This window comes from Calypte anna, chromosome 1 (genome assembly GCF_003957555.1).
Source record: "Calypte anna isolate BGI_N300 chromosome 1, bCalAnn1_v1.p, whole genome shotgun sequence".
Taxonomy (NCBI): domain Eukaryota; kingdom Metazoa; phylum Chordata; class Aves; order Apodiformes; family Trochilidae; genus Calypte; species Calypte anna.
In genome coordinates this window covers 114,541,917-114,563,049 of record NC_044244.1, presented here as the reverse complement: position 1 = coordinate 114,563,049, position 21,133 = coordinate 114,541,917, and the positions used below count along the sequence as shown (strand labels likewise).

Here is a 21,133-nt window from a genome sequence, read left to right as displayed (position 1 = left end):
TTGAGTTGCCAGTTGAACAGCACAGTCTCTTATATTCTTCTTGGTACACAGGGGAAGGAAATATAACTCTTCAGTACTACTGTGGTCGACGTCCTCACAGGCATAGGTGCAGATAAAGGATTTGCTTGATAGAAAATTCTTCTTAGAGCTACTTTTGTTTAGCTCTCTCTCTCACATTCTCAGTATGAAACCACAAAGTCATAACATTTAACACCTGTGAAAGGTGGGGTACAAACGAGTCATTATAAAGCTGTAAATGCACTACTCTGAACTTGGGACATTCCAGCAGATTGCCCTGCAACTCACCTCAGGCAGAAAAGAGCAGAGTCCTGTCTGATTTTTCAGCATTGGGACATTTATGAAAGCCAGACTGGTAATAATCTTTACAGTTAATGTTTCAAAGCCCTGATAATAAATATTTTTGTAAGTATGGGGTTCTGAGGTAAGGGTATTAGTATTTTTTTTTTAATTATTATAGCCTGAGGTTGCCAAGGAAAGAAATGGGCACTATCATAAATCCTTAAGACAGTGATTAAGTGTACTTGCCTTTAATCACTGTTCTTTGTTTTAGAGTATTTGTCAGATGACTAGATTGACACCACAAATCCAGTTAATAATAAGACTGCTTGCTATGCCAAGAGGTAAATCTAAAAGGTTTATCTTTGAAGGATGACTAAAGACGAGGAAAAAACCTAAAAGCAATGGAAAAAAAACCTAAATATCATCTTCTGTGTGTTTCTTAAGGGCACTATTCTAAAGAATAACCATATACCTATCTAGATAAGACACGGGGACAAAAAAACTGAATGAAAACCTGGAATTTTTTGTTACTCAGCATTAATCATACAAAGAGGACTATTATATGAATAAATATTTTCAGATACAATAGAAAATTTACCTGCTGAAATTTTACAGGCATAAGAAAAAAGTTGTGCTACAGCATATTCAGGAGGAATATAGAGCACCTTCATCTCTTACAGGAACTTGCAGTCTGCCCCTTGACAGTATTTGCTTGTAATTCATGCCTGTTATAAAAGGCAGTGTGTGCCTATGTCATTCTGTGGTCATGTGAGAGTGGGCAGGGGGATTAAAACTTCTGAGATTAGCTACAGAAGGTTGCTTAAAAGTTTGTGGATGCTTACAAAGTTCCAGGGTCTTCTTAAGGTTTTATGGATGTCTAGTGCTGTTGTTAGCTTCTGTACTGCCACTCTTGATCTTGAATGTGTTGTGGTTGATTGCTGGTTAACTGTTATTAATAAATCAATGAAACAGTTCGATCTTGATTGGATTTAAACCACATAGCTGAACAGCTTTTCCATGTGACAATCATGAGGGAATACACCATGAAAAGGAATAAATGCTCTCTTTTTTTTTCTAATGCAAAAACCACAGAGACATCAAATGAAGGAACCAAAAAACAGATTCATGACAAAAAAAAAAGGAGTTACTTTTTCAGACAATGTGTAAAATAAGCTAAGAATATGCTAAATGGGTATTCACCAGTAGCCACTGGTAGGAAATAAGATACTGAACTAGACAGATCTTTAATCTGAGCAGCTGTCTGTTGTTTTCTCTATTGCAGAATTATTTTTCTCTACTAAAAACCAGTTCAGGAGTACTTCTGCCATGTTGCTTAAGTACTGCACATAAATCTTTTTGTATCCCATAATAAATACCAAGGACATACTGAATTTCCACAAAACCACAAGTACCATACTTCATAAACCAGTATGAGTCAAACTAAATAAAATTCCACTCGTTATGCTAATGGAGTTCCAAAATCCCCCCTAAACCCAGAAACATTGGCACAGTGCACAATTTATGTAATGATTCAATGGAAAACCCTTCAAAGTCCTGCAGTTATGCTCTGCTTTTCCCCTGCCACAGGAATGATCCACAAAACAATGTAAAATTAGCCCTCAATTCAATGAATTTTCATCCAGACAAAACAAAGAAGGGGAGATGCCCATAACTTGGCTTCCTTTACTTTCCCAGGAATCCTTATGCTATCAGCGCATGTTAAGAGAGGAACAGCAAATGATACCCATGTGCCCAAGCATTAAAAGCTACAGCCAAATGCTAAATGAAGAACCATTCCTATATGAAAACAGAAATCACTTGCTTCAAAGTGCTCTCACTTTTCCCCCTTCCCTCTAGAATGTTTTTCATAAGAAACAACACATTTTTTTTCGCGGCACTATTTTTTTTTTCTAAAGCTGAATTCTAGAATCCTAACTAAACAGGTCATACCCAAGAAATATGGTTTTAGGTCTACAAAATACTTTTCAATGTAACCCTAAGTTTAATTACAGTAAAATCCTAATGTTTCCTAAGAAAGATAAAATAACACAGCTGAGCTCCATCTACTTCCAAGAGTATTTTCATGGCACTCTGTGATAATGCAGTGTTTTCTGCTAAATAACTGAGGACTTCATTGGTATAGAGTGCTGTTTTCTTGTGACCTGCATTTAATGGTTAAAATGTTCCACTCTATCAGAACATGAGGATATTTACCCTTTTTCAAAGACTTACACGTGCTGATGCAAAGTCATTGTATTCCAGAAAATCCCAAAGCTTGAAACAAAGTTCACAGAGACAAAATATAGTCAATGGACTGAATGTTTGTTACAGCTGGGTATATGGCACATGACTGAAAGAGACCTTACCTCCAAATGTGGTATATGCAAGGGGTGACTGAGTTAAGAAGGATCAAATTAAACTACAATCTACTGGCAAACTATTAATCTACCACAGCCTTTTTAGAAAATAAATTCTGGAAACATTGTGTCAAAGGTAATTTAATCTTACAAAACAACATTTAAAATGTTTCATATTCTCAACATAAATATTAATTCCATTAACATTTTTATTGAATGACATTTATTAATTTTGATTCGCTTCTTCTCCCATACTCATTTTCAAATAGGATTTAAGTAACTTTCTAGAGAATGTCAATACTCAGATCTGTTTACAAAAACTTCTCAGCCCACCCATAGAATTTAAATAAAAATGCTGTTTGATGAGTCCCTGTCCCTTCTTTTGCTTGTTTAACCATTAATAGTTGAAAAAGTAATGCAATATTTTACAGAGTCACAAAAATAATTTGCAAGATTTGTTTGTATATCTTAAGTAAACTCCAGAAGCATTAACATACTTCTACAAAAAGAATTCATATTTTCATGCCATGTTCTCTACTATTCCATCTGCTTCTTAGTTTATTACATCATCCTCTTTCTGGAGATCACAGAGGTAATTTTTAGGAGAGAAAACTACAAATCTTCTCTAATGAAAAGAAGCTTAGACTCTGACCCTGAAAACATACATTTACTTCACACTGCAACAAAGTGTATTCCCACCCTTGAGAACCTTGGAGCTAGATGACTAATTTAGTCTCTTGCTAGTACATACTGAATCTTGTGCTTATTGCACAATATACACAAATAATTAATTCTTTACATATGTGTATTTCCAAATTCTTCATTATTTCTAATCACCAAATGTGGCAGTCAAAAATTAACCCTAAGCAGATGCAGTCTGTCACTAATGTAAACCATGCCAGATTCTGAGACTTGTATTTGTCTTTTTGCACATATTTGTGTGCTGGCACCAAAATAAGAAGACAGCCTTAAGGCCTTCAAAAAAGCCCAACCCAACATTTAGCCAGGCCTGCATTTCTATTTACTTCCCACCTACCAACAAATTTGGCAACTTGTTAATTTACACTGAGTACACAAACATTTTATGAATACAAGAGCAGAAGATGAGTAGGGGAGAATGAATACAGAGTGATACCAAAATTTAACAAATGTGTACCTTTGATGATTTACTGACACTTCTTTCACATATAAGGCACATTTATAAGTTATTGTGCAGCTGAAATTGATGCATTACCTTGTGAAGTCTGATTCAAAGGCAAAGAAGATTACAGTTAGAATGTATAATTCAAGTTGTCAGCATGACATTATAATTTTAGAGGAAAACACTTTACCTGTTGAGCAATTATTTTTTTAACTGTGTCATCCATGATAAAGATGATCGTGTAAATGACTTTATCAACAATTTATAACATTCCTCTCATAAAAGCTTCCCAAATCTAAACATTTTCTTAATTTCTTTTTTTTAAGAAATTGGCACTTAAAGTGTATGCGTAATACTACAGTTTGACTACATTAAAAACAATTCTTTTAAGTAATAAAAATCAATTTACCATAGTTCCAAAGTTTGCTGAATAGGATTAAAATTATCTCCAGTAGTCTAGGCTACTTCAGTGTTAAATAATGAGGTAGTACATTGTTCCAAAACTGTTCTGAATTATGTAAACCATTTCCTATGTGCTGTTTGGACTTAATTTTTTGTTTAGAACTGTTTGGTAAAGCAGTACTTTCTGTCTTCTCTGGCTTCCTGGTCTTGCTTTTCTTTTGTGGAAGCTTATTATTTTTTCTTTTACTTTTTGTTTTTTCCTCTTCCTCTCCTTCCTCCTCTTCCTCATTCTCTTCCTCCTCTCCAATGTCCCCTTCCTCCTCTTCCTCCTCCTGTTTTGCTTCTTCTACCTCTTCCCCTTCTTCTTCTTCCCCTCCCTCTTCCTCTTCTTCTTCCCCTTCCTCTTTTTCCTCTTCTTCTTCCCCTCCCTCTTCCTCCTCTTCTTCTTCCCCTCCCTCTTCCTCCTCTTCTTCCTCTACTCCCTCTTCTTCTTCCACTCCCTGTTCTCCCTCTTCTTCTTCCTCTTCTCCTTCTATTCCCTCTTCTCCCTCTTCTTCATCAACTGTCTCTTCTTCCTCTTCTTTTTCTCCATCTTCTCCCTCTTCTTCTTCCTCCTCTTCCACCCCTTCTCCCTCTACTTCATCTTGTTGTTCTTCTTTCTCTTCTTCATTTTCCCACTCTTCTTCCTTTTGTTCATCTTCCTCCCAATCCTCCCCTTCTTCTTCTGCCTCTGACTCTGCTCCTTCCTCTTCCTCCTCCTCATCTCTTTCCTCCTCCATTTCAGCCTTCTCCTCTTCTTCCACTCTGTCCTCCTCCTCTTCTTGCACTCCAGTCTCCCCCTCTTCTCCTTCTTCTTCCATTCTGTCTTCCTCCTCTTCTCCTTTCACTCCAGCTGCACCCTCTTCACTTTTTTCTTCTGCTTCAGCCTCCCCCTCTTCTTCTTCTTCCAACCCAGCCTCCCCCTCTTCGACTCCAACGTCCCCCACCTCCTTAGTTCTATTTGCATCTTTCTCCTCCTGTTCTTCTGCAGACATCTCTTCTTCTTCCTCCTCTGTCAATGATTGTTCAAACTCCTCTTCACCCTCTTTGTCTTTTTCATTCTTGCTTTCTTTTTCTTCATTTTCCTTTTCATCTCCTCCTTCCTCCTCTGCCTCAACCCCTTTTTCTTCCTCCTTCTCACCCTCTTTGTCTTTTTCATTCTTGCTTTCTTTGTTTTCTTCACTTTCCTTTTCATCTTCTCCTTCTTCCTCTGCCTCAACCTCATTTTCTTCCTCCCTCTCACCCTCTTCGTCTTTTGCATTCTTCCTTTCTTTTTCTTCACTTTCCTTTTCATCTTCTCCTTCCTCCTCTGCCTCAACCTCATCTTCTTCCTCCCTCTCACCCTCTTGGTCTTTTTCACTCTCTCTTTCTTTTTCTTGACTTTCCTTTTCATCTTCTCCTTCTCCTTCTTCCTCTGCCTCTACCTCTACCTCTACCTCTTTTTCTTCCTCCCTTTCTCCAGCTTCACCTCCTTCTTCACTCTCATTTCCCCCACTTTTAACCTGTTGCTCCTTTTCTATTTCCATGTCTTCACCTTTTGCATATTCCTCTTCCTCCTGCACATCCTCTTCTCCCTCACTCAGCATTTCTTCTTCCTCCATTAACCTGCCTTCCTCAGCTCCTTGCTCTTTGCTATCTTCCTGATTAATCTCTCCAGTCTTTTCTCCACCCTCATTCTCACTGTCTCTTTCAGTCTTTGATTCCTCTTCATTTTCTTCCTCATTTTCTTTTTCCTCTTCATCATCACCTCTTTCTCCTGAAATTTCACCTCTATCTTTAATCTCACTTTCTTCTTCCTCCCCTAGCTCACCTTCACTGGCAATATTTCCATCTAGTTTTTCCTTTTGACTTTCACCCTTTTCACTGCCTTCACTCTCCTGCTCTTGATTAGATTCCTCCTCATTCTTAATTTCTAACTGCCTGTTGCCATCAGATTTAGCTTCAGAGTTTGTTTCTCCCTCATTCAGACTTTTTATATCACTCTCTTCTATATATCCTCTCTCACTGTTTGTAGCTTGCATCTCCTCAATCTCACTCTCTTCTCTTTTTAGGTCCAAATCTTTCACATTTTCAGTTTTCATTGCTTTCTGGATCTCTCTGTCTTCACAGTAGTCCTCTTCTTTTTCCCTAATCTTGTGTATGTATTTTCCAAGACCATTACTATTTTCCTCAGATGAAAATGAAGACATAGTTAAAGCTACTTGTTTAAAAAAATGATCCTTTTTTTTAACCCCCCTCTGCTCTTGACTACTTTCTTCTCCTCCAATGCATTTTTTTCCACATTTATCAGATTTTTCAACATCCTTTATTATGTTTTGACATTCTATTGTTTCTTGACTTCCTTGATTTTTAACAGGACTGTAATTTTGTACAATTAATGACTCTGTCTGGGGCTGATCCCTGGATGCAGAAGGAAGTACTTGTATTTTAAGGGACTGCTTAAATTTAACAGTTTTTGCCTTTTTATCGGAAGAATTTGCCTTCTCAGTCAGAATTTGGTTTTCAGTGGGAAGATTGTAAGATACTTCCTCTCTGAAAAATTGAGGGGTTTGCACATATGATTCTTCCCTTTTCACTGATCCACATTTGTCCCTAGTAATCTGCTGAACATCCCTTTTCAAAGTGTTGACATTTTGTGCTCGGTCAGATTTTGCTTTTATTGTAATTCTTTTGGTTACAGGCTTCTCTAGAAAGGCACTACTTTTTTCTAAATCTTGTCCCAGTAATTCTGAAAGTGAAGGCTGCTTTTGTAAAGAGTCAAAGTCTAAATCTGAGCCCTTCTTCACGGAATCAGAATCCTTGTTTTTTATCCCACCCTTACCATCTCTTTTCAGTTTCACATTTTTATTGTTCTTCTATTCCACATGAGAAGCAGAAAATTAAAAAGAGAGAAGGAAAGCATTAAGGACAAATGACAACAAAAGAAAAAGGTTACAAAAACATCTAAACAAGAAAAGAAACTATTTGTATGAGGAGACTAAAAGACAGAATAAAAGCTACAGTCTTTCACATGAAACATGAGTTAAGAAGTGCATAAATTAGAAGAACGTAACTTTCTGTTGGTGATAAATGTACTATAACTCCTTTGTCACTATCCAAGCACTCGAAGTGAATGCAAGAAGAACTATGCAGCCAATATCATGTCCCATAAGCTCATGAACATGGACTGTGTGAGGCTGTGCCAAAAGAAGGAAAGAACTACACCTTCCTCCACCTTTCCCCTTGGGAGGTGTTCTGATGCACTCACTGTTATACCTTTTCTGTAAGTCTGAAAATCTGTTGCCTCTCTGCTTTAAATTTGTTACTTATTAAATAAATCCTGAAAAATATTTTACATTTTTTAAAATATAAAATAAAGTTATAATGAAAAATACCAACATGTTGAAATGCTCATATTACTTTAGGAGTGAAATAGAAAAGGTAATAAAAAGCATATTAATTTCAACATTAAAACCAGTATTAAATATACTTTAAATATAATCCACGGTGAATTTCTGTAAATAAAATATTTACACTGTGTCCCCAAAGCCAATGAAGATATTTTAATACCAATAAACTAGTAGAAATGTATGTTATCAGCATAAGTTACAAAGTGAATATGATAGCCTTTTTTCTTACAATGGTGAAGTACTATATATTCTCATTTCAAGCTATGTTGGATATGACGAGTTCTATGAGCTTGAAGAAATTCACTCTGACTTTTGTCTGTTTCTTAGAATTTTACCTCATGGATACTCAGAAAATTAGCAAGAGAAGACAGATAAAATTTGCTGAGCTTTTTTAGAACTCAAAGCAAAAAAAATCAAATTCAAGGATAATACAAGAATTGTAGATCTTTTAAACACCAATATAAGTATACATGCATATATAATTAGTTACAGTACCTTTTGTTTTTGGAGCGGTGACAATTTTAAGGATTGGTCACTGGGATTCAGTTTCATCACATGTGTCTGCAAAGAATAAGATCTCTGTTATACATTAAAAAAAATAATAGGGAAAGCAGCAGCAAAGACCAACTAAACAGAGCTATTACAAATTATATGAACATATTAATACTATTGCAGTTAGGTTGAGATAAATCTGTATGATCATTTAAATCCTCTAATTCACTTCCACTCCCTCATTTACTTCTTACAGTAAATGATGGTAACCAGCTTAGATATCAACATCTACACTGCCTGTAAAGACTCAAAGCTACATTCCTCCTCCTAGTACAGCCCACAAGCACATTTTAGATCCACCTTACACTCACCCTGAAGTTGTTGCTACAAATGTAACACCTTACTCTATTATCATCCCTACCCTCAACATCCATTTTAATTCCACAGACCTGAAAGAACATGTTCATTGAAACATTGTACAGCACAAATTTTAATTGGAGTCTAATGCCTGTATCTCTTCTACGTAAATCAAAAAAAGAAAAGGCAAAGCAATGTAAAATACTATTAGCTGGGCAAGCAGTGAGATTTTGGCCAACCCTCCTCATATACTGAAAATGACAAGTTAATCTTCTCTGCTTCTGTTTTTTAACTGCTTATAGTGTGACCACCAAACTCTTTCTCAACAGTTCTGGTTTCTGACTCCCAAGAACTTGTATCATCAATATGACACTAAAAATTTCTCCTCCTCTTGTCATATTTGTCAATAAGATTTATGTTGTCACAGGGTAGAAAAACTGAAACCATGCTGTAACATTATTTATATTCAGATTCAAGAAGAGTAATAATTTTTAATTTGTATTTTGACAGGTTTGCTCGACAGATTTTTCTCAAATTTGCTGTTTCACTCGGGTAAGTGTTCTAAAACCAATTTGTAACGGGTACTAAAACAGAAAGAAGTAAGTCTAGCACAGAAAGTGTTCAATATGTTGTAAATAACAAGTCAGTAAATTAATGAAGGCCATGCGTGTCACGTCTGAAAGAACATTTTTTCCTATGAATGAAAAAAAGTTTTACATAGTACGCACAAACAGCTGGTGAAATTACTAAGTTCTGTTAAGTAAAAACAAGTAACAGTTCCTGCAATCTTTGCAATCCCTCTGGCACAAGTGACAACATATCCTGAGCTGAGTCAGCAGTAAGGAACTAATTTGTTTCCATTCCGTTGAAGTTTTTAAAAAAAAGACAAAAAACAAGAAAAAGACAAGACAGAAAACAAAAGAACACTGCATTAAGGCCAGGACATACCCTATCTGCCAAGAGAAAAAGATATTTTGGAAAGGTGCACAAGTGATAAGGTGAACATACTTCTTAAATAAAAGAAATACGTAGGAACATGCTTGGGGATCACCAAATAATAAAAATGTCTGCATTCTGGTTTTCCCTTTAATATGATCCACCTGTACTAAAAAAACTCTTCAACGAACAGGAAAAGACAGCTCTCTGTTTCATTTCCTGCAGTTCTTCTCTTGGAAATCATCAAGATGAGGAAGGTCAGAGACAAAGATCACCATGTGGCATCCAGCATCCTTCTCCTTTGCTTTCGCATATGCAAAGCTGAAGTGTGGGGAGGGGCTGCACTATGTGGACTGCTTCAATCTGATATTACACCAATATTTGGAAAATGAAAATAAACATTACAAGTGATGATATGAAATGCATGCTCATTTAACAGTATGTCAACATTTCTTCATGCCACATATGATGTTCTGGGATAGGACTTCTGTAAAGGAGTTCCGTACTAGAACTTTAAACAAGATTTACCTGCTTTACTCTCCTCCTGAAAAAAAAAAATGGAATCACAGATTCATTAGTGGAATATATTACCATATTTAAGACGTCAGTAGTATCCCCAAGGTTTCTGTCATCATTTTCATTATCTGAATCTTCTTCTGCAGAGCTTTCACCAGGTTTATCTTTTTGATTATTCTCTTCTGTAAGGTAAAATGGGGGAAGTAAATGAAATAGGAGCAAGCAAAGAGAACATCTCAATCCTGTAAAAAAGACAATCTCAATTGTACTGACACAGGACTGAGTCCTGAGATTCCTTAATCCTTCAGACTAAGAGACAGAATTCCACCTCCTTTTTGTCAGAATTAACATTACATTAATTACATTATGAGGTAACTTAGCAACCTGGCCTTAGTGCATTGTAGATCTCTGACCATTTTTGCAGGCTTTCTAAGTACAAATGGGGACATACTTATTATTCTATAATCTCTTTAGTAACAGTGTACCAAATAGACTAAATTTGTTGCAGTCATATTTTGTACATTGCACATTATCTGTGGAATGGTTGGAGAGACAGTAGGCTTAACTCCAAGGCAGCACTATAAATATGTACCTACATAATTTTCAGGTTCACCTCAGGTTCATCAGGTATATCACCAGCTTCATATGGCAATACCCCTGAAGTTTTAGGCCTCAGAAGACTGTAAAGCAATTAAAATTTCACTGCATCGCTTTCATCGAACCAGAAATGCTAATGGACATGCATGCTGGCAGCTTTACAAATAATCATCACCATTCTAACTGAATTAATTACTTTCAAATTGGATTTGACTGTCCAATAAATCTGAGCTAACTTTAACACAGCATTGCTCTTCCCAGGAAATCATTCACACCCAGGAACCCAAATGGAGGGTTTGAATGAACTGCTCCAGCGAATCTGTGCAGAAGGCCAGCACGGTATTACTATCACTGATATCCAGGCTTTTGCATTAGCTAGAACACTGCAAATCCTTATTATCATAGATAACAGAGAGTGAAGAGTACTTTTGTAATTCCAAAAGAAGATGGAAACTCCTATAAGAATTACAAGAATCCTTTTTATTCAAGGTCTTCTGTATGACTTCCTGTCTCTTTACAACTATTCCTATTATTTTTCTGTATTTTTTTTTTTTTTTGTGAAAGTGGAGAAAATAATTACTAGTGTTATAGTATTTTTGTGAAGTATGATTTTTACAGGCTTGAGGAAACTCAGGTACAATGAAGTTGTTTTTCTTTTCAGTTCTCCTCTAAATCTTTAAGCATGCTTTTCAAACATGAACCACGTGTGAGGCAAATTCTTGTATGCATTTCTCAAATTTCATTTCTGTGTTCTACCAAAATCTCTTGAGGGAAGACTGAACTTAAAGTATTTTGCATGTTCAAACTGAGCATTTATTAATGAATTATGTGAGGCAAGCTAAATAATTCTCAGAAAACAGCTACAACATGTAAGGACACTTCACCTTTTTCATGGTCTCTGTTCTCCACAGGTCCAGGTTTAGGGACACTTATTGCAGAAAAACTAAATGGGGTAGTGTTGCTAGTCACAGGCAACGAAGACTTTAAGAAGCTTTTTCCCAGTGGAGGCAGAGTTTGTGCCATTCGAATAAACTGTTCTGGTGACTTTTCCTTTAGAAAATTAAAAAACAAAAAATTAAGAGTAAGAGTAAAAGAATAAAATGTAAGCTAGCTCTTTAACTTAGGAATAGCATTGTCCTTTAGTTAATGATACAATGTTTAAACTTAGTATGCAAAGCACAAGCCAAAGTTAGGGAGTATTTTAATTAATTGTAAAAAGTGGAGACAAATAGGGGTGCATTTTAGGACATTTCTATGTAACAGACGTAAGGATGTCTTTTAAAATACAAACAAAGGATAAAAAGAATTTTGATTTTTAATTAAAATTAAAATGCTAGTTTTTCAAATATACATTTGTATAAAACAGATGTGGTTTTGTGGAAGTTAATTTTCAGAAGGGTAAGTAAAACGATCCAACCCATTGTGCTGCTAAAGAAATTACAAGGAATGTGTAGTGGAAATCAAGGAGAAGAAACTACTATTTTCAGTAGCTACAGAATCAAAGGATCATTTTAAGGTTATTGGGGAAACTTTTTGCTTTTATAAACTATGAACTTGCTTAACCTATTCAAGGACACAGAGGGAACATCAAGAAGAGTATGTTGCACTTTAAAAAAAATTTCCAAGACATTTTTCAAAAATAAAACAGAAAAGGTTCTATATAAAAAAGAACAAAAAAAGAAAACTGAAAAATAAAGAACAAAACCAACCCCAAACCAAAAGAAACAAAAACCCCCACAAGAAACCTCAAAACAAACAAAGAAAAAACACACAAAAAACCCCCGAGACTTCTCCACAAAAATAAATAACTGAAATCTGAGCAATATCTATATTTTCCCTGCATCAATTTTGGGATGAGGGTAGATACCCATACTTCTATTTATGAATTATGGCAAGGATTAGGATTAGAGAGACCCACAAAGTTCTCAGCTCCATGGACCATACAGCTGACAAATGTATCCTAAGGGGAGCACGGCACTGCACCAACAGAGCTCCTGCCGGACCTTTCTAATCTACACCAGCCATGGTGTAGGTGACTCAACCCCAAAATCCTAGTAGGGTTACGGTTAGGGTTCAGGGAGCCACAAAGTGTACAGTTCCAGGTCCACTGGTGTTGCAAAAGAAATGCCTCAGAGAGCATGGGACTGGACCAACATTGCTCCTGCCACACAGTTCTAATCTGGACCAACCATGGGGCTAGGGACCTGCCCTCAGCCCCAAATTCCAAATAGGGTTAAGTTTGGGGTTCAGGGAGCCACAAAGCCTCCAGGTCCTGGGACACTGGGGCTGCAAAAGGTATGGTAAGGGGACACATGAATTATGATACGGCCTACTGTAGTCTCTATGTTGGCAATAAAAGAACTCTTAAACACTAGTGATACACTTTTCACTCCAAAATAAAAAAAAAATAAAAAGAAAATATGTAATTTGTAGAAAGAAAAGGTTCAGGTTCTACTTTCAGATACATGTAAATGAAATGGAAGAAATTTCATTAGTTGATTGTTTCAATATAGCCTTGACCTATATCCCACATTTGATAAGAAAGGCAGCCAAGTCAGCACTCTCCATTAACTATACTTTAAAGCAAAGGAAGGAGCAACTTTAGAAAGACACAAGGATTGTCCATCTCCTCTCCAATATATATATCTATTTATCTGCTGGTTATTTCCTATAATTTTAGTTAAAACAGTTATTTTCTTTCCTAAAACAAGGCTAACAACTCTAAAACAGTTCTGGATTTACCCTCTCCCGACGTCGAAGTCGTGCTGATGTGAGTTGTAATGTGTTTGTTATCTGGGAGTCTTCACTCATTTTAGAGATAGTAGAAGTCAAATGGCTCTCATGTAAATCTTCTAAGAGTACTTCTTCAGCTCCTTTCGTTCTTGGAGCAGCAAAAACTAGCATATGACAACCACCACAAGCAACCTACAACACCAAAAAAAGGTCTGCTTATTTCTAGGGACTTAAACTACAAGAAAAACATAGTAAAGATGTTAAATGGCTTAAAGTTTAGCTCCTAATTGTGTCAGCATGATAAAAAGTACATAGTTACAGTTATTAATGACTAGTGATCTAGTGATCTATATTAATTTTTCTTACTTAAATACAACATATGTTATTGTTCAATATATTGTATTGAACAGAACACAGGATATGTCTATCAAATTATAGATACAGGAGAAAGCAAAGATATTTCAGCTGATTTTGAAGGGACTGGAGCTAATTATTTTGATGCAAGTCAAATGCAGGCAACACTGATAACTTCAGTAATATAAGCCCAGGTATTTTATCACAAAATGCTAGGCAAAGTCCTACACCCTCCAATAGACAAAGCATAATTACGTGAAGATCAGAGATTTCACTTTATACAAAGTGTAAATTGTTCACCACTTCTGATAAAACTCCCTTAAACTCCAAGTCCAGTAAACAAACAGAAGTGAGCCACAGGCTTTTGTCCCAGATTTTGCTCAGTCCTGAGTCTTGTTTGCATTTTTTTATGCTGGCAAGTCTGTGATATTTACTTCTTGTACACCACAGGCAACAGATGAAAACGATGCCCATAAAAGACAACTGTATTATCCTTTCTGATCTAAGTTGGATTACAAAAAGCAGCTCTTCAAACTAAGATTTTACAAATATCTCACTGTACAAATAATGGTCAAAATAAAAAGGATGTCACTCCAGTGTTTACAGAATAAGTTATTAGCTTCCACCAACTGTCAACAAGCTAAAAGCAACACACATTCTATTTTACAAGCTACTACCAATTCTACAGCACAGTGCTACTGAATAAAACACTAAAAAGCAGTCTATATGTTTAGTCCATGCCAAGTACATTTAAACTGAACTAACAATGTGATAAGTAAATACAGTTTGTTTTTCTTTTGTGTTGTCTATTAACTAAACGTTGTAGGAAAAAATAATCCTATAGTAAGATCTCTACTCTCATTAATAACACATTAATCAGTATTTAATTTCATAAATATATCAACATTTTGATGTCTGAAAAGCATAAACAGAGGTTTTACCAAAAGGACTGTGAACCTCAAGAAATTATAACACAGAGTGGGATCAAACTGATTGGTAAAATTCTCTTCTCCAAGACCTAACTTGCCATGTCGCCCATCTCCAAAAGTAAACATGAGGCCATTCTCTGTATAAAGGAAAAAAAAAGGATGCTATTAATAACAAAGACTCAGCACAAAACCCTTACAAAGTAACAGGCCATGTAAGTAAGGAATATTTCTCTTCCTGAAGTAAAATCTGAATACTTAATTTCGAATTTTCAGCAGACATTATGATCTGAAAATATGTGTATCTTCAGACAACATACTTTTGAGTGTTAAGAGTTAGTCCAGAAAATTTGGAGGAAAAAATGACAAGAAAACATTAAGATTGAAATAGTATAGCAAAACAAAGGCTTCTAAACAACAATACTTGTTAGAGAGGCAGAACTATGCATGGGAGGGCTGTGAATAAAAAACTCCGAATGTCAAATCTGGCTTTCTCAGGAGCTCACTTAACCTTTAGAACTAGTAAGTCTGCATATGTCTTCTTCTACTGCTCTTTTTAAGTGAAAAGTTTTTAGAGTATAACAGAGTTATTGGAATTGCATTTCAGGTTTTTTCACTTACATACCTGCAATTACAGCAGTATGATTTTCCCCACATGTAATGTTACGTATTCTGTGCTTCCTCAAGTGTTTCACAGACTTTGGTACTGAAGTTTCAAAAATAAAAGTACCATGTCCCAGCTGCCCATACTGTCCAAGTCCAAAAGTATACACATCTCTTTCTGAAAAGGTACAGGCAGTTAACAACAAATATGCTGATATGTACATTATAATCTGCTTTCTATTAGCCGAGTAAAAGTCAAATGACATCACATCAAAAAGCAGTATTTTATCAATTAAAAAATTTACCAACTTAAATTTATCAATTCATAACAAAATAAAAACTAGAAAATGGGACACTAAAATGTATACAGAAAATAATTCTGAATGGTTCATTGTGCAATAAATTATGTAACATAATGACAAAATAATCCACTGATCACATGTTCACAAAATATCAACAAACAAAAAATAGATGGGAGTTTACAGCAATTAACACAAGACTGCAATATTTCTATATTTGTGTGTTTTCAATTTGTGTGCAAGAAGAGATTGGAAGAATAACAGAATAGGTTTCAGTATTCTGTTCAGCTAACAAACCAGCCCCTGCATTAAATACAGACAACACAAAGCAATTGTTATCTTCTGACAGAATAATATTTCCACATTTATATTTTGTTCATTTAATGGATTGTGGGTTTTTTGCCAGGAAAAAGAATGAGAACTTGCCCAAAGCAATAAAGATTCTTGGTATGTCCATCCCTGGCACTCTACCACAACAGGGGAAGACTTGGAAATCTTGATGAGATCGTGCTTAAATAGGGAAATTCAAAGATTTATACTCTTTGGGGGAAAGGACAAGTTTTCCTGGAATTTTATTCCCTGTCCTCTTTTCTGGTAAAAGATTCAGGGACAAAAAATACTCTACAACAAGCAAAAAGGACTGAGACTTGGGAGCAATGTCATTATATCATTGTCATTTATATGGGTGCAGAGCATGCTTGCTCTTGCTGCACAGATGCCATCAGATCAAGAATCTCACCACCTTCTAAAGCAAGAAAGGAGTGGGTATCTGCAGCTGAATGTGTGGAATAACAATGAATGGAGAATCTTTGATTTTTGAGAACCTCTTTGTGTAAAGGAAAGCAGGTCACTGGAACACCAAAGTAAGTTTTAGTGCTACAGAAGTAGCTTATTTAGTAGTTATAATGGTTTCAGAACTTGCCAACAAGTTCTCAGAGGAGCCACAAACTGGAGAGGTATTAAAATCCAATAGCATTACCATTCCCTGAAAAAAATCCTTCCCTACTATCAAGGAAAAAGAAATCAGAGAACAGACCAGATTCCTTATTCCTACCAAAGTACACATACTAACTTACATTGAATTTTTATTTCAGAGGAACCATAATAAAATGCTGTAACACGACGTATGGAAATGTTCCTCCTAGGACAGGCCCTTTCTGCCCCTTTTCAAATGTTACATATTAAGATGTCACGAATTCATGCCATAAAAAAAAAAACACCCAATGGTCTCACACGTTTTCATGGTAGATGAAAAATACTGAGAAAAGCTGTTTTGTTTATTATTATTAAATGCTTTAGTAAAGCTCCCTCTACTGGAAACTTCAGAGCTTGAAACCAAAACCTTCTCGAAATCTTTGGAAAGGAAAATGGTAAGAAATTTTTTTACAATCTAGACTTTTTGCACAAAAATCAAGAAACTATTCCTAAAAGAGTTTTCTTTGGGCAAATTAAAGTCACCTTTCTCTTACTGTCTTCAGTCCCAGCAATGATATTTTTGAGTGAAACAAATAAAACACTCTGCTTGCAAAAGGGCAGATTTTGTTCGCCCATTTTTCCTCTTCAGTCCTCATTTGCACTGTCTCTTTTGTCAACCTGGCTACTTGCTGATCCAGATAAGCTCAGTAAGCTGTATTTTGGGTTTTTTTCTGATATTAGCTTCCTGTAGAATGGTGAAGTCAGCACCAGAGTGGTCCGTGGGGAGAGGAAAGAGATGGCTGTAGCAGCACGAGGGAAGCAGAGCTGCCTCCAGAGCATCAGTCAGTCACGAGGAAGGCTCAGACATCAACAGCACTCAGAGGAACCTGAAGAAAAGTCCTGCCTTGGCTTCCAGGAAGGAAGTTCCTAAGAAAAACTCTTGGAGGATGAAGAGAAGTGGTTTCAAAGCTTGCACAGAAACCAATGGCTACACTGTTCCAAGTGAATTCCAGCACCTGAGAGCTGGGACTGCTTCCCCTTCCTACATTTTCTTTTTCATATGAACAGGCATATTTCCCTGTAACTTCCTATCTTCCACTTTTGTAGGCATCTTCTGGAGTATATAACAGCTCTTTCATCTCCAGAACTGTTCTTACTATCAATAAAATAGTTCTTGGCAAAACTCTATATAACTTTCAGATTTTTTTTTAATACATGCTCTTTGCTGAAAGAACTGAGTGATCTCTAAGAGTGTTTTTAAGACTCATGCATTCTTGCTACGTATTTAATTAAGGCTTAAGACAAATTTAAAAACCCACAGAAGAAAACAAGAAACAGAGAGGTATGCTTGTTTCTCTCCACATAGATTCCTTTCCCTTCAACATTAGTATTGTTGTTGTTGTTATAAATATTATTATTAGTTAGCAATACTACTTCTACTGTTACATCAATAGACTATTCATGCTTACTATAGCTTTATTTTTAAACAGTTCATATTGAAAAATGTTACTGTAAAAATAAGCTGTTGACGCAATAATCGGTTTTACCAGAGCCAGTAACTGGATTTGGGGATTTCAGTACAAATAGCATGCAGACTTAAAAATGGCTTGAAAAATCCAGAGAATCCTGTGTGGTTTGAATAGTCAGTTCTGTCATGAAAAGGTAGACCTTTTTCATCCTTTTCATTCTCTGTCTAAAGGCTATCTTGTCTTTCTTTTCTTTTAAAAGATCTTGAGAAAGAAGATGAAAAATATAACATTTTACATACTGACACATCGATGTCCTGTATTTTTATGTCAGATGATCTATTCTCAAAAGACTGCTTCACTTTTCCTTTGAAGGCATATCTTTGCTTTCCCTTCCTTCAGAGAATAAAGAAGGTAATATATCCTTTCACAGGGAGGACTATTCCCAGAGGAACTATCATCTGAAAAAATGGAAGATATTAAGACCACTCCTAACCATCTGTTTCTTCTCCAGTTTCTAGGTTCACAATTTCTTGTTATTCAATCTTTTAAAAAGCTTTATTGAAAAAGTAACCAAATTGGGATTGCTTCAGACTATTTTTCAGTTGTAAACATTTGGAAGAATTATAGGCATCAGATGCAGGTTTTTTTTTGCTGGAGAGAAGTCATCTGGTATTAGGATACAATCCTTGTGAACTCACTGGTAGACTGTCATGGAATGAACAGGTCGCGAGCAAAAGCTTTTGTATGATATAATTTTTAACTCATTCTACAAACATTAAAGGCAGAAGTAGCAATGACTTGTGAAGGGTTTCCAACACCATATTCAATATTTCTAAAACCCTTCACCTTTAAAATGTTCTATGCCTAATCATTGCTGCCATTGCTGTTACTTTTTGTGCTCTCTGGAAAAAAAATCTGAGTTTCCTATTTTGAAGTTTCAGAGGAAAAAAAATTATTTCAACATATACTTTCTACCATTTACTCTAGTACTTGCTAGTGCCATTCTAAACAGGAGTTTAATTTAATAACCCAGATAACAGTAGTTCTTACCATTAAAAAATTGCCAATATAATATAGAATCACAGAATGATTTGGGTTGGAAGGGATCTTTAAGATCATCCAGTTCCAACCCCTCTGTATGGGCAGGGACACCTCCCACCAGACCAGGTTGCTCACAGCTCCATCCAGCCTGGCCTTGAACACTGCCAGGGAGGGGGCAGCCACAGCTTCCTTGGGCAACCTGTGCCAGTGTCTCACCACCCTCAAAAATAAATAGATAGATAGATAGATAGAAAAGTTATAAGAAAGAAATCAAATTTAGTGCTTTGGAATAGATTAATTATGTATGAGAGTCAGGAAGAAACTTGCCTTGTACTCAGTTAGATAACTGGATTACTCTTTCTTCTAATTTGATAAGCCTTAAATAGAAATGATTATAAGAAATGAGCCAAGACGTGCAACTTGTCCATGTAACATTTTCTCCTATCTTATTCCTATGTTAAATGACATAAATTAAATAGGGTAATATATGATAGTCACTCACTTTTAGTTTTTATGACTTAAATGGCAGACCCTGAAAAACTGGGAAGACCCTGAAAAGATGGAAACCACTTTGTTATATACTGTTACGCATTGTCATGGAAGATTATACATTAAATTCATAATTTCTTCAAAGTTGTACTACATTCTTTTTTTAGAAAAATAAGCTTAAAAGGTGTTAAGGGTTTCTGCTCCTCTTTAATGACATACTCCTGATCAGGATTCTTAATTTGTGGTCATGCCACTTCATCACAATATGCAATACACACTTCAGTATTGGATTAAAATTGAGAGCCAAGCCTATAATGCATGTATGATACGCTCACTTTTTCAAATTATTACATGTCCAAATCTCTTTCTTTTCCCAATTCTTTTCCCAATTTTGTTTGGGGTCAAAAACATTTCTGTATGTTAACACTCCTGAAAGTGTTTTTTATCTGAGACAGTATTTCCATTATCCTCTACTCTTTTGTTCAGAATATCTTAGGTGCACCAGAAGTGCACACTTGTGGTCTACTTAATAATAGCTGAATTACATGAAAAAAATACCAATCTGATCCTTCACTTCAGCAATCTTTAGGAAAATGTATTTTGTTGGAGGATATTGTATTCCTCTTCTCTTGACTCAACTCGATATTCTCATATTCAGCACTTGGATCATGGACTGTCAGCTATGCCAAGACTGAATATCTTAATTGCTATCTACTACAGAATCTGTTTCTATTGGCAAATAAATCTTAAACACTAAGACACTGATTTATTATGGTGTTTTCTCCAGTGTATTTGGGTTCTGGCATTCATATTTTGCCTCTTTGTTCCAGCTCTTCTACCTATTTCACTATAATGCTCATGTCATTCATGTCTACATCTTCCTACTAAATCTCTGTAGCAGTAATTTGTTACAATGAAATTTTATCACATGAAATACCATTAAAACAAAATATCTATTGGTTGGCTTCAGATTTATGGTTAGAAAAATAAGCAATAATGATAATCACATTTTCTGCAGAACTTAATTTTATAACCCATAAAATAATGATACAATTTATACATTTGTTGCCCCCCAAACTTATGGTAATTTTTTCCTGAATAATGATAATCTGATTTCATATAAAGAAACTTATTTTATGACATAGGACACTGACAGAGTAATATTGTATGTCGGTGGCAGAAGACACAAAGGCATTAAAACATGTACAAATGTTTGCAGTTATTTCCTGGATCAGCACTGTTATTTCCTCTTCACACTTCTCCCAAAGATATTTTAACCTACCCAAGAATCTTGCAGCTTGACTAGTCGGTACACATAACCTTCCCAAAACATCACTTCAACCTTTATTCTCTCTAGCAGCTCACAGTATAACACACCATCCTATTACTTAAAATATCTGTTAGATTTTCAATTTCTATTTTAGTAATTTTGACTATGTAAGCTTAAAGGCACTCCTCCAGACTGACAACAGATGAGTTCAGCATTTTCAAAATACAGATTAAAGAATTCTACCTATACAACCTCTTTGGTTTTATAATTTTTCCATGTGGTAGGAGATTATTAGAGGCATATTATACAGCTGTGGAATTCTTTACAAGCTAAAGATGGTATTTTTAAAAACATCTATGAACAAAGTCAAATTCCCTTTCCTGCTTCTACAGTACAGGAGTTCAGGATAGAAGTTGTGGAAATTAATAGCTAACAATACTTTGCATGTATCTCTTTGAAAAGCAAATTTACTATTGGAACACAATTATTTAATAGTGCAGTAATATAC

General features: G+C 35.6%; 1 protein-coding gene across 1 annotated transcript in view; it reads right to left on the bottom strand.

The window, feature by feature from the left end:
- Positions 1-21,133, bottom strand: part of RPGR (retinitis pigmentosa GTPase regulator) — a 53,289-nt gene that overhangs the window by 12,824 nt on the left and 19,332 nt on the right. The window contains exons 8-13 of the mRNA XM_030457679.1: positions 15,165-15,320; positions 14,555-14,679; positions 13,269-13,451; positions 11,411-11,576; positions 10,005-10,111; positions 8,124-8,189 (exon numbers count right to left, since the gene is read on the bottom strand). Coding sequence (XP_030313539.1) covers positions 8,124-8,189; positions 10,005-10,111; positions 11,411-11,576; positions 13,269-13,451; positions 14,555-14,679; positions 15,165-15,320 — 803 coding nt within the window. The remainder of the gene's footprint in view (positions 1-8,123; positions 8,190-10,004; positions 10,112-11,410; positions 11,577-13,268; positions 13,452-14,554; positions 14,680-15,164; positions 15,321-21,133) is intronic.